We start from the raw sequence: 14949 nt of genomic DNA on the forward strand, positions 1-14949 counted from the left end.
TCCATATATTTCAATATGCTATTATGTCCATACAGATATAGCTGTTGACCATATTAAGTGCATACTACTTTGACCATTGTATATTTGAAGTAGATCTTTGATCTCTAACCATACAAATCTATACACTTATATCTGACCTTAAATTCAAATAGACAGTACCTTCTTAAGTGGCAATTAAGGCTTCTAGTGAAACAAATTGTCTTGAGGGTCTTCATGAGGTGTTTAAATGTTTTGTATTAAAAGTCAATTTTAGACCCCATACTTTATAATAAATATATATAATTATATCCACTTGCTTTGATCAAGGCAATTGACCAGATCAATTGATTTTTTATAATCAGTCATTGTCGAAAATTGGTCACTTCTGTCATGTTATCTGGCCTATGGATTATAAAATAAAGATGTGGTATGATTGCTAATGAGGCATTTACTCAATCAAAAGGCGACCAAATGACACACACATCAACAACTTCATCCCACTGTACCACCTTCAACAAATATGAGAATTGGTTCAGTAGTTTTAGAGGAAAAGATTTTTTAAAGTTAGAAAACATGATAAACAAATTGTGTAAAATTGTCCTAAAAGGAAAATAACTCTTTAAGGGGTCAATTGACAGTTTTGATCATACAAAAATTTTATGTAGATCTTACTTTGCCGAACATATTTGCTATTTACAACTTATATTTATCATTAATGCTATTCAAGATATTAACCAAAAACTGCAAAATTTCCTTGAAATTACCAATTTAGTAGCAGCAACCCAACAATGGGTTATAACATTCATCTTAAAATTTCAGGGCTGATAGAACTTTACCTAATATACACTTTAATCCCATGTGAGGTTTGCTCTAACTGCTTTGGTTTTTGAAATATAAGCCAAAAACTGCATTTTACCCATATGTTCTATTTTTAGGCATGGCAGTCATGTTTTTTTACTAAACAGAAAATAAAACACAAACTTTACTCTTGATACCCTAAGGATCATTCAGCTTAAGTTAGGTTGGAATTGGTTAGCGGTTTCAGAGGAGAAGATGATTGAAATAGTTTTCACCAGACGTAGGATGACGGACGACGATGGATGATGACGGACGCCAAGTGATGGCTAAAGCTTGAGCTAATAAACCTATATTGGATTGGACTTAAGTTCAAGGTAATGTGAGCCTTGGCCTAGACCCTTAATGGCAGAAAATCTCATTTCTAGTATATTTTCTAATTTTTATTATTGAAGCCTTCTTTACAAAAATACCAGAATATAATCACTATTAGCAATAATATACTGCTGCAAGAGGATTAAACTGGTAACTTCCACTTACTGTTTCCCTGTTCTACTTTGATCCAAAGCTGGTACAAAAATCAATACTAGCTTCGCTTGCCTTTACTTTACAGAGACCGTACCTTAATCTAATGAATTAAAAGTAATGGAGAAATTATCAAAATATGATATAGTGAATAAATTGGTTTACATTTACAAGTGATTTTAAGGGAAATGATTACCAATAACTAATCAATTTACTGATTTTTCAATCACTTTGATTACCACTAGTAACGGAATCAATCAAAAGCAGACTTTGTCAGAAACAGATGTAATGACAGGAATTTTAAAATCATCTAATTGTTTAAAGCACATAGAAATAATTCACATCTGACATACAAATTTGATAATTTAAATTATTCTATTCTCTTGTACAATGAAAGCACAAACACAGGTTTAACCTATATAGTATACTTAAATTCAAAATGTAGGTAAATAAGAGTTTCAGAAACAAGTGCCTGTGAATAAAAGATTTTTTTTTTAAAATTAAGATGGCACTTTGTTTTTAGAACATTTTTGTATATGTATATATGCAATAGTCCTTGTTTAATTCTAAATCTTTTCTAGTTTATTGAAACACAATTTCTGGTATAAACTGTTTAAGCTAAGTTTGTTTATTTTTTTTGGGTCTTATTATTGTATCTATATCTATGGTTAAAAGGAAGTTAAGAATGGCTGGCGTCAGCTTGCTGTAATGTTTGATAATAAAAGTTAGATGTAAATGCATTCAAATGGCCTATTACATTGAAACAATGGTAACAAAGGAAATTGTATTAGTAGAGAAAACAAGAACTTTGATGTGTTAATAGAACAACAGTCCTTACTTGCTATATTCATTGAAGCATTAAGTCTCGGTCAAAATCCTCATTTGGCATATATTCATTAAAAGTGATCATTAAAGTTAAAATTTCAAGTGAATGTAACCCTTACTAAATGGTAACCTACTAAATTGGACCAAAACTTAAACCTGATGGGAAAATGACAAATAAAAAACTACAGCTTGTATATATTGTGCTTGACCAAATCAAAAAAATTATCATTGATGAAAACGTTCTTTTAATAATAATCAAGGGGCATAACTTAGAACTTCACTGTAACTTACAATCCATATTATTCTGTCCAACTAAATTCCAATTGTTAAAATAATTGTAAAGACTTGTGATTAATGTAAATGTCATCTGAACCGTCACCGTACAACACAGAAATATTTCATCTTTTTTCCACCAGGGAATAAAATATTACAAGCCAGTGTTACCTTATCAATTAAATTATTGGTAACTAATTCAAGCTTTATCTAATTAACAACCAGTGCTTTGATAAAATTAGACAATCCCCAAGATATCTGAAACCTAGGAAATTCTACGACAAATCGAGAGATCTCATTAACTCTCCCTGAGCTACAGAAAGACTTTCCAGGTTTCAAGAAAACTCCATGTGTATTAATTGGTGACATTCTTCTAGTAAAGAATTTACTGCTACATACACAGGCAAACCAGAGCTTTTTAAACTGTCAAAAGGTTAAGCAAAGAGAAATCATATTGCACTATTAGTTATTGAATGTCAACCTGTAGATGTCTTGTTTGAGTTGTCAGGTTACTCAGTCACATTTATAAGGACTCTTTTTCCCTTTTATACATTTTTTTTTTTAAATCCATGGTTAGATACAGCTATTAATCATGTTTTCAGGGAATTTCTCTTCAATTTTTATCTTCATCCATATTAATTTGAAATAGAATACTGGTACTTTTCATATAAGTACATGTTTTATTAGTATTTCCTAACTGTCTACATGATTTAAGTACATTAACAGGTACGATGTATGGTATCCTAAATAATATTGTAAATGTCAGACGGGTCATTTGTATCAGCAGGCTTCCATTGTGTCTGATGTTAAACTGTATTAGATAAATATGATATATTATACTTGACACTTTTACAGTATCATGGTTCAGCACTAACACATATATAGGCTGAACATTTATTAAGATGTTACAAAGTATTTCTAGATTTTTATTTCAAATTAATTACTAGTATCTTGAGCTTTCAATCTTATACTACATTAATGTACTAAAGAGCTAAAATTGTCAGAAATGTTAAATTCTCAAAGAACTAGCAGACTATGCTGTATGGGTTTTGCTCATTGTTGAAAGCAGTACAGTGATCTACCTTTGTTAAAATATCTGTGACATTTGGACTATTGTGGAGAGTTGTCTCATTCTCAATCATACCACATCTTCTTATTTAAATATACCATTGCATTGGGTTATCTTTGATCTTTCATATGAAAGACCTTTATATTACATTCAATCATAACAGGGGAAAATCTGAATTTATCTTTGATTCCAAAGCTATATAGAAACCTTAGATGACTTGACGATACTGGGTAATTTACCAAGCCGTGAATAAAGCGTTATTTACTAACAACTCCGATGTATCAGAGGAAGAAACGTCCCGATCACTTCCCTTATATAGAAACACGATTATTTCCTACAGAATAATTAGGTTCATTACCTGCCTGCAGTCATTTTAAAGGAAATTGAAGTATAAATAATTTTATGTGTTGAATTCTAAACCAATCAAATCAGCTTAGAGAAGTAATTAGAACAGTTTCTGCTGAACTTTCTGAGTTTCATATTAACTTGATAAATTGCATAGTGTTGCATTTAGATGACACTAGATGCTATTTTTAAATATAATAAAATAGAAAATCAAGCTTATGTGAAGACTGCAAGTGAATTGCAAAGTAAGAGAGGTTCTATGCAGAGTTAACATTGATAAATGTAAAACATTAGAGGCCTCAATACAATGCAGGTTTACAATACGTGTAACAAGCAAGGTCCCTCCTTTAAACATGTACAATAAAACAGGTATTATTGATTCTGAATTATAAAATACCACAAATTCTTGGCAATAGTAACATCTGATCATTTATTCATACATAATATTGACATTTATAATGGCTTTTACAAGTCCTAGAAAGTCAACCTAATATCTCAAACCATTCATAATTCATAATTCTTAACATACATAAATCAGGCTGTTAGTTTTCCTTTCCAATTGATTTACATATGTCATTTCAGGCCTTTTATAGCTTGCTGTGCACGTATTTGTTTTGCTCATTGTTGAGGGTTGTAAGGTGACTTATAATTGCTTACTTGTACCTCCTTTAGTCTCTGGTCAAGAGTTGCCTCATTGACGGTCATCATTTTACATCTTCTTATGACTATATTTCCAGGGCAGATCCAGCCATTTATAAAAGGGGGTTCCTAATCCAGTACAAAAGGGAGGGGTCCAACTTTGTGTCCCCATACAGATGCATTGATCATCAGAAAAAAGAGAGGTTTCCAACCCCAGGAACCCTCTTCCTGGATCTACCGCTGATTGTACTCAAACCTATTAGCACAGAAAGATCAGATGATACAGGAACTAATCACTGTAACAACCTTATCCCCCTAAGAGATAATTGTCACATTTCTAAATGTTAAATCGTATTAACCTAATTATAAGAGGAAAAGTGTATGTCAAAACTGAATCCCTTGGTAAGCCAATAGTTAGACATTTGAATATACAATATAGATTATAAAAAATAACTTTCATATTTGAAGAATCTTGCTATTTGATGTTAAAATTGTATCACCATGCCTACAAGTATGTAAGAATAGATTTAAAACTTCTCATTGCATGGAAGTATTAATATGTCAGGCTGACTGGCTGATCGAGTGATTTTCACAGTTGTTTAACAGCTTTATATCATGAGAATATGTGGTTATAATAATTAATATGTCAGAGTAAGAGAACAAGATAGTCTACACATCAAGTGCTTCACAAACAAATCAAAAGAGAAAACCGACAGCCTGATTTGTGATGAAACAAAAGATGACAATCAAATATGGCAGACAACTGCCAACCACAACCAACAAACAGCCTGATTTGTGACAAATAAAGGTAACAGTAGTATACTGCTGTTAGAAACTCATAAATTGATAGAAAATAACAAATCAGGGTTACAAATTAAAACTGAGGGAAATGCATTAAATATACGGTAAGAGGAGAACAACGACAAAACAGAAACACAACATCAAAATGTAACCCACACAGAAACGACCTATATGGTTTGTACAAAATCTGATGAGAATAACAAAAACATAACATCAAAACTAAATACATGAATTAGGGATAGAAAAGTACTGTGACACGTCTTATAGCAATGCAATGAAACAATAGGTGAAAAACAAAAGTGGCAGACAATTGCCAACAGCAACCAGAGCTAATACCTGCCTCATAATTGTGCTTTAGAATTTTTACCAAATTTTCTACACATTGAAAAAATGATATTCATATGAAAAAGTTATACACTGAGAATTCTATCTGTTAGAATGGGAGATAACTCATCAAAAGATTAAGAATTTCTTGACCAAATAATTGAATACAGGGAGATAACTCTTCCAATGATGTATATCATGGTAATATCATGGTATAATAATGGGAGATATATCTTCCATAAACACCATGGTTGGTTGAAGTGTGAGAAACAACTCTTCAAAAATAAAAAAAGGTGAATTAGTGAAATAAAGGGGAATAATTATCAAATGTACCAAGCTTATAATTTAAAACGCCAGACACGCTTTTCCTCTACATAAGATAACACCTCTATTGATTAATCTCTATGAAAAAATGAAATAATAGGAAACAACTCTTCCTTTAGGTTATTATCATTGGAAATAATGTGAGGCTAATCTTAGAGACACAAATATTATGGTAAAATAATTGAAATAAAATTACAATATCAAAAGTGGAAAGCAGAATCATTACAATTATTGTCATATATCTCCTGAGTAAGAACATCATAACATACAAACAAAATCATATGGTCCTGTGATATTCCAATAGTATTGGAATATCTTATCCTGGTTTCCTGCTTCTATTAAGTACTATAATATTTATTTTCTGCTTTAGATCAGTTTATTTTTGGTATCCTCTTTGCATACAGCAGTTCTGCATAACTGATCTGTATACATTTCTGGTTTTAAGCAACCTTATAACTTAAAATATGTTACTGAGAAGATGAAAAATTGACTCTCATTTAAAACGTAACCCCTATTAGATATGATATAGCTTGGAGACATTAAGGTTAATGCAATTCTAAAAAATAAATATTTGAAGAAGTCCATAAAAAATCCCATCAAATTGGAGAAAACCTATGTATTTTTACAGCATCTAAAAAGTACATTTCAAAATACTTGTGACATCTAGGACAATTACATATAACAACTTCTAAATATATCAACTTAGATGTAACACAAAATTTGTCATCAAATACCATGGTAATTGCTATATAATTATTTTAATTATACAAAATTCTGTGAATGAGAGATAAATTTTTTCATCAAGTTCAAAAGTATGTAAGCAATAATACATACAATCGTTTCAAGTGTGAAATACAAGCTAATGTACTAGAGAGCAAATTACATTATAACAGTCATTGGTTCATGTTTATCTCTTTCTCAATCTACATATCATTTCATGTCATACTTTCAATAATAATTGTGTAAATTCTCTATAGATTTATTGACTCTATAAAGAAATGTGAAAATATTGAAGCTAGCATGAAAGAGAAAATAAAACTGATTAATAAAACAACAACCCTTGGATAAATATAAATTGATTTTTAAAACAAATCAATTCAGAAATATTTTCCATATTTGATAACTATTTTGTTGTTGTCTACAAAGAACCTAAGAGAAATTTTCTATTTCCTTGACAACTCCTGCTCTACACTGTACATCCAAACATCAAATTCATATCAAAGTAAAGTTTAAAATCGTTTTTTTTTTTTTATCTAATGTCAGTCATTGAAATTGCCATCTGATTACCATAATTGCCTTTTGTCAATGTTTGTGACTAAGTCTTAAGAGATAAAAATCGAGATCAGATATAAAATGTCCGGCTGGCTCAAATATTTTTTGTAAGCCCTGCTCTACAGATGGTTTACTGAGTTATGGGTTGATCTCAGATAAATTAAGTCTTCATGTTCAAACAAAAAGTTGACTGAGGTTTTTCTAATGTTTTCATACAGCTATATTAGCAATTTTGTATCACATGGTATTAAATACTATTGAGATTATTTGGTTTAATCCCACAATACATTGGGACCAAATTCTTTGAGATTATCTGATTGATTTAAGAATACTTGGAGATATATTATCAAATCTCAAATTCTTTGAGATAATCTATTTTAATCATGAATGCTTTGTGTAATTATTTGATTCTATAGCTTAAAAGTATCTTTATATTACCAAAATTCACCATACAAGAAATCCATTTCTGATAATATGATTTACATCACAAATTAAAGGAAAGACTGTCTGGTTACAAATTATCTCCCCTTAATGATCTAATATTTTACATCTTTTCAAAAGTTAGCTTAATCTTGCTAGTTGCAGTAGTTGTGTCTCATAAAACCCAATTATATGAATTTTCTTATGAGCTTTGCAACACCCAAAAATATCTCTGTCACACATTGTGTGCAAAACAATTACATTGAGTTTTATCACTTAAATCAGGACTTTAATTATATAAGCAGCAACAATTATTGTTCATATTCCCTCAACTGTCCACATTCAGTATGTTGAATATTCTGTTTGTCTCTCATTGATATAATATCATTTTTCCCTGTTATGGTTTGGGAACAAAGTGGGCAAAACATCATTGTAATAGAATATGATATTTGTTTCATGTTCAAATAAAATTACATTGACTCAATTTCATTAATCAATTCATCATTAGTTAAAACACACATTTCTTGATTTTTAAAACACATTGAAAATGATAGTTCCTACAGTACTTTAATATATATATAGCTTTTAGTTCAAAATGAACTGTTGCATTATTTGTATCTTCCTTTTTAAAGGAATGTCTAATTTATGCTGTTACTAGCATTTGTTTAGTTAATTATCATGCTAAAAGTCTCTAGATGGCACCAATCTCTCGCAGATATTAGATTAAGAAATGTTATAGTATTGTGACAGTCAGTAACACTTCAAGATAGGGTACGATATTGGATTCAGGGACGATAACTCCTTTTCCTCCTGGGCCCCGTTATAAATTTTGTAGTCTCCATTTCAAATTTTGTTTCATTTTACTTTCAATAACTTGAATTTTGCCTTTTTAAAGGACGCTTTGCATAAAATATATGAATGAATATTTGAAAATTGTGAACCTGTCACTCACCTGTTTTTCTGTATCTTTCCCTTTGACTGCCGCAGGTGTCAGCACACGTTCACAGTAGCTTCCTTCAAGGAGCGCAACCCCTGACGGCCTCACTGATTGGTCGTTCTCAAAATACAGTAAAAGATTTTGGTAAAGTATAAAATAACGCAGTTGCCACTTTCCAGTATCGGAACTCTTCTTGTGTAAAAATCCTGCTATTGTATTTTCTTGGCGAGATTTGTTTGCCAAGTATATTAGCTGGTTTTCGTTGAATCTTATAGCTTTCTGCATGGTTAATACTTTTTAAGCAGCAAAACATTAAAAGCTGAATTAACACTATATTACCATTACAAAAATCTCGCTGTTCTAATTAAGATATATATATATATATATGCATTTAAAATCCAGATCAGAAAATATACCGCAGCAGACGTTCTAATAACAAGCGGCAACCTTTATTACACATTTCATAAATATACTTTTACTAGTTCTTTGTTGTGAATAAACAAATACACAAAATGCTTCGCTACTTTAATTTCCCCACATTATCATCATAATTTTCCTCTTAGTTCCTAATTAACATATTCTCTGTCTTATATACATATAAATAAGTGATAAAAAGTAGAATTTATATCGATTCACATTATTAAAGCTTCATTTTTGTCGGAAAATAAACACTGTATTTTTCCATTATTTCCACTTTCCATTTTAATCTCATCACCGCAATTAACATTTCTAAGATTTCTGCAATTTCTGATTAGATTGCTTCACGGAAAATGTCTCCTCTGTCCGCAAAAAAAATTACATATTTTTCCAGCTAAACTTTTTTTTCCAGTTACAACACAATCTATTGACACAGACAAAAATATGCTGTTGCCGTTAAATTTTTGTCATTTTCATATTGTAGTCTGGCGCGGCGGTAAGTATTATCTTGAAAGAACATGGCTCTGTGCGTAATATGTCACTATCGTTTATGAAATAAAAATTCACCTATCTTACCCTGATCGATGACAGAAGATAATAACTTTGGAATCCTCCACATGTTAACAATGGATTAAATAAATAAATTGTTTAAGCGCTAATCATAAAATTTTCACCTGAGTCCAAGCAAAGTTATATATGACATTTTCTCCATTTGTTACGCAGCTGCCGAAGAAAGCCTATGTATAGATATTTTTGCTAATTCTCCAATGAATATCTGATAGGCCAATTATTCTACCGAATTAACATACAATGCATTAACTGTCGCTATTGACAACTAATTCAGAAATACGTTTTTTTTTCTTATAGATAATTCCAGAATTATATAAAAATCTTGAACTAAGATTCTTGAATTCTATGAAAAAATCCTATTTTATTTTCCAATTTACGTTTTTTTCTTTTAGGATTATCAAGCTCATTTTTTACCATAAGATTTCTGAAAATGTTCATGCAGCAGGCGATCACGAGATTTGCAAAGAAAAATGTCACATGACGTGAAATTACATTAAAATTAACCGCGGGGACAAAAATATATAAACGCTACCTCACCGTTGATAAAATCAATATCTCGTAACATTGTTTAGCTTGGTAGAACGTGGCAGTATGTTACAACAAATAGATACATATACAGGATGACTTGCTTATTAAACCTTTTGTTCATTATTGCCACAAATTTTATAAATCCATGAACAAAATCAATATTTTGAAAAATTATATATATTTCCTTCAATTTTTAATGACGTTGTCTCTGAACTGGAATCATGATACCTCGGGCATGATACGTGCAGTAATAGTATTTGACAGAAAATAAATAAATTATCTACTCAGTCGTTCATTTTACAATCTGAAAACTAGTATTTCTGCATCTGTTGTCAAAATTTACAAACATAAGTATATGTAAATATTTCATTCTTTTTTCTAGTTAGACGTATTAATTTAAAATAAATGTAGCGAAGAAAAACAAACAGGGCAAAAAATATACAAAAAAAAAAACTGTTGTACAAATGAGAGGTTAGTTATATATACCATTTCGTAAGCACAGGCACTTGTCTCAATTTTCCCCTTATATACTTTAACGTGTTATATTAAGGTATATATGGGGGAATTAAGACTGCATGTGCCTGTGTTCATAAGTCATGTTTCAATATTTTTGGTTAGAAAGCGTTACATATTTCGTCCATACTCATTTTAAACAAAATCTGACATAATAATTAACTGCAGAAGCGAAAACAAAAACAAAGTTCTGATTACATCGAGATCAAGTGTCCGTCATCTCAATAATATTATTATAAATCTGACTGTGTAAGCTACCAACTGATATATGACTACCTTCCAAAACGGCTGCTCGGTCTACAGTGAAGGAGAGTGAGAGCCTTTAGCTGTCTTGTTCAAATAACATTACTTGAAGAAACCAAACTCTATAGACATATCCGTAAAATGAATTAAATCCAGATGTAGAGTTTAATATGTAGAGTGTACGGGACATGTATTTTTCAAACAAAAATTAGAAAATCTGCATACCTAAGACATTCACATTGGCTTCATTTACCATGACAAAGATATGGCTTGGATGTTTTGCTGTTCTTGTATAGAGAAATTATTACACACAAACTCAAGGGATTAAAATTTGTATTTGCGCCAGACGTGCGCTTCGTCTACAAAAGACTCATCAGTGAGGCGCGAATGAATAAAAAGTTAAAAAGGCTAAATAAAGTATAATCCACTCAAAATCTGAGTGTGTAGAATAGTTACTTTCATTTTATCTCTAATAATCTCCCAAAACGCCTGTGCGGTCACCATTGACAGAGAGAGGGCTATTTGGCTGTCTTGTTCCTTTTACATTACACGACGAAATTAGATATATCCGAATAGTATAGTTAGTAAGTAAGTAATTTATTATCATTAAAATTAATTCCAGACATCAGTGAACCATCATCAAATGACAATTACAAATGATCGTATACATACAAGTTTTTACAAAATAGAACAAAATTATAAAACAACAAAACATGTAACATGGATTAGACCATGATGTAAAGTTTATGTAGAACAAACGGGACACTTATTTTTCAAACAAACAGTAGAAAATCTGCAAACATAAGACATTCACATTGGCTTCATTTACCAGGACATATAATTGGTTTGGATGTTTGGCTGTTCTTGTAAAGAAGTCATTACAAACGGGAAACATCTTAATTTAACATGGCCCATGATGTTGTTTATCGTGCCCACAAATTTAGAAAAAACTTATTGTTCTTTTAAATCAAGTTCTTCTAAAAGGTTACCAATTTCACCCTGATATTAGATCTCTGAATATTGTTATTATTGAGCAGTATACCATTGATATTTTTACCAATAAACTAAAACCCAATTAAATCTTATTACTATACACCTACCTATGGTCCTACATTCTGTCGATGAGTATATTTTGGTAGCTTTTCTCTGACCGTTAATGCCATTGTTACACTAAATATATAGTATATTGGTTGTGTACTGATTGATATTTAAGTCTTGGATACATATTTTTTATCAATTGTTATTGGCTTTGAACTTTGAGTTACTACGAAAACTCTCAGATCTATACTTATTGTCTTTACTGTTTTTGTGCAGCCCTTTTCAACATTTTTTTCAGTTTGTTCATATGCTGTTCTAGCAACACTTTCCCAGGCTACGAAAGGTTTGGTGTTAGAAAACTAGTTTTACCACGCTATATTCTGTATATGCCTGTCCTAAACCAGGAACATGTCACAAGACACGAGCCTGCAATTCTGTGGTAGTCGTTTGTTACTGTATATCATTTTTGTTTTTAATTTACTGTTTTGGGAAAAGTAAAGGGCCTTAGGCAACAGCAGTATACCGCTGTTCAAAACTCCTAAATCCATGGACAAAAAACAAAATCGGGGTAACAAACTAAAACTGAGGGAAACGCATTAAATATAAGAGGAGAACAACGACACAACATTAAAATGTAACACACACAGAAACGGACTATGCTTTAGACAAAATCCTCGGCTATGAGAATAACAAATATAACACCAAAACCAAATACATGAATTTGGGATAAATAAGTTCCAAGACACGTCTTATAGTAATGTGAATTCACATTAAAAAATAAGAGAAAACATGCCAAACCTCCCTCTTTTATGACCATGTGAAATATAACATTAAAATGACAACACAACATTACACGACTACAATATAAATAAATAGGAGAACAGAATTGACAAAGAAACACACGAATAATAGAAAAAATCAGGCTGTTCAGTTTCTCGTTTTGATTGTTTTTCATTTGACATTTCGGGGCCTTTCATAGCTGATATTGTTGATGAAAATGAAATATTAGTTCATGGATGGCAAATGTGCATGTATCAATCCCAGAAAAATTAATTCAACATCGTAGTAACTTTACACTTGATGAATCTCTATTCCAAATTTAAGCACTGATTATGCTGAAAACTGGATAAGATACCATTAAATAAGAGAGGGATTAACTAAATTACACAATATTTTCACAGAGAGTGATACATTGTCGTTTTTCAGTCCACCCACTGAATGTACACACATCATAAAAATACCTTTGTCAACGTATGCTGTCCCCTCGGATCGATGAAACTGCAAATTATGAAAAGTATTTTCTTTATAAAAATTTAGATTAATATAGGTACTTATAATATTGAACTGATTTTTTTACAGCTCAAAACGTTACTCCTGCCTATTTTGAAACCTATCATTTCCAGTACCTTTAAAAAAGCAGTTTGATTTTTAATTTTAGGAAATCAGAAGTCAAATTAAAGACAGAGAGACCTCCAAGTTTATATTTGATTAGTATTTCTTAGTCCTGAGTGTTCTTTCGTTTATTTGTACTGTACTGTTATATTATGTCGTAATTTTAGCGGTATTTTTAACATTAAAATTACAAGGAATATGGCAGTTGTTATCAAATAGTCCGTTCATATGAATGTTGGTGTGTTTTTTTTGTAGCAGTTTAGCGTTTTGTTGTTCCGTTGTTTTCCTCTCTTCGATGAAGTGTTTCCCTCAGTTTTGGTTTGTAACCCGGATTTGTTTTTGCTAAGTCAATTTACGTGGTATACTACTGTTGCCCTTATTTAGAAAGTGAGCAGTGGTGTCCATAGTGAAAGTGTTAATAATATCAGTAACCAGAATTAAATTGTTGTAATAGTGATGACGCACATACTAAGGATAAGTAACAAAGGTTTGTAGAATGTATTCAGTATGAAGGACTGTGTCATATGGTAAACTGAATATTTTCACAGATATAAGTTGGATAAGTTTGGATAGAGAGGCGAAAGATACCAACGGGATATTAACAACATTAGATGAAAATAAGCTGATAATGCCATGCCCCCTGCCCCCCCCCCCCCCCGAAAGAGCAACACACAAACAGACACACAGCAGTATAAAACATATGAAACTAAAGATTTAGCAGCATTAACCCCCCCAAAACTTGATGATCTTCTGTTAAAATTAAGAAACCAGTCCAATGAGAGATTCGGAAACATTTGGCGTGAACTCGATTTTACCTATTACCCGTTCCTTAAAAGGATCCGTCCACACCCCTTCTGCTTACACAATATGTCCGAGATACTCTACCTCATGTTTTTTTTTAAATGCACTTGGCAGGCTTGAGCTTAATTCAGCATCTAGTAACCACTGAAAGACACTTTGAAAATTAACCAAATGTTCATCAAATTTTCACTTAACACAAATACAAATCTAGATACAAACAATGAACTTGTCATTGCAATCCTTGCATTGCTGTCTCAATGATTCTTTGAAACATATCACCTGCGTTGCACAATCCAAATGGTATCGTACGTATTTGTATAATTTGCTTCTATATCATCCTCTATTCGAGGTATGGGATACGCATCTCTGATCGTTTTATCGTTAAATTCCCTGTAATCAAAACAAGGCCGCAACAAAAGATCTTTCTTTTGAAATAATACTTAACCCGAATACCAGGGATCATTGGACTTTCAACTACTTTCTTATCCTCTAATTTCTTATTTCATCACTAATCCCCTGACGTTTAATTATTTTACTGGAATTTCGAAAACCTCCAATGTGGCAAACATAGCCGACAACAAAATTATAAAATCTCATACTAAAACACATGTCCAAATTATAATAAGACTTAAACATGTTAAATAAGCAGTTTACAATGCATATACTAGATAATAGATATCAGAGTTTTGTGTGTATTTTTGTCTAGACGCCATCTATCGAGATGACCTCCGAAAACTACCAATGACATAACAAGATATAAACATAAACATAAATAAAAATGGATAGCTACATATTATAGGTTGAAACATACGTTAGTTATCGTTTCACCTATATAAGAATGATTGTGGATCGAATCAGTCGATCAAATGACTAACCTTAGTTTCTATTTTAATGTTGACATTCTTTCCTTTTAATAACT

The 14949-nt window shown here is 31.3% G+C and overlaps 1 protein-coding gene across 7 annotated transcripts in view; it reads right to left on the bottom strand.

Moving 5' to 3' along the window:
- LOC134716352 (ras-specific guanine nucleotide-releasing factor 2-like) overlaps positions 1-9689 on the bottom strand; it is a 119406-nt gene extending 109717 nt beyond the window's left edge. For 6 of the 7 annotated variants that reach the window (XM_063579305.1, XM_063579303.1, XM_063579301.1 and 3 more), the window contains exon 1: positions 8544-9688. In XM_063579305.1, the coding sequence (XP_063435375.1) occupies positions 8544-8813 (270 nt within the window). In that variant the 5' untranslated portion in view covers positions 8814-9688. Of the gene's footprint in view, positions 1-8543 lie in introns of all 7 variants that reach the window. The other variant, XM_063579302.1, reaches the window with a different exon arrangement.
- Between the last annotated feature and the right edge of the window lie 5260 nt (positions 9690-14949).

Source organism: Mytilus trossulus, chromosome 4 (genome assembly GCF_036588685.1).
Source record: "Mytilus trossulus isolate FHL-02 chromosome 4, PNRI_Mtr1.1.1.hap1, whole genome shotgun sequence".
In the NCBI taxonomy this organism is placed as follows: domain Eukaryota; kingdom Metazoa; phylum Mollusca; class Bivalvia; order Mytilida; family Mytilidae; genus Mytilus; species Mytilus trossulus.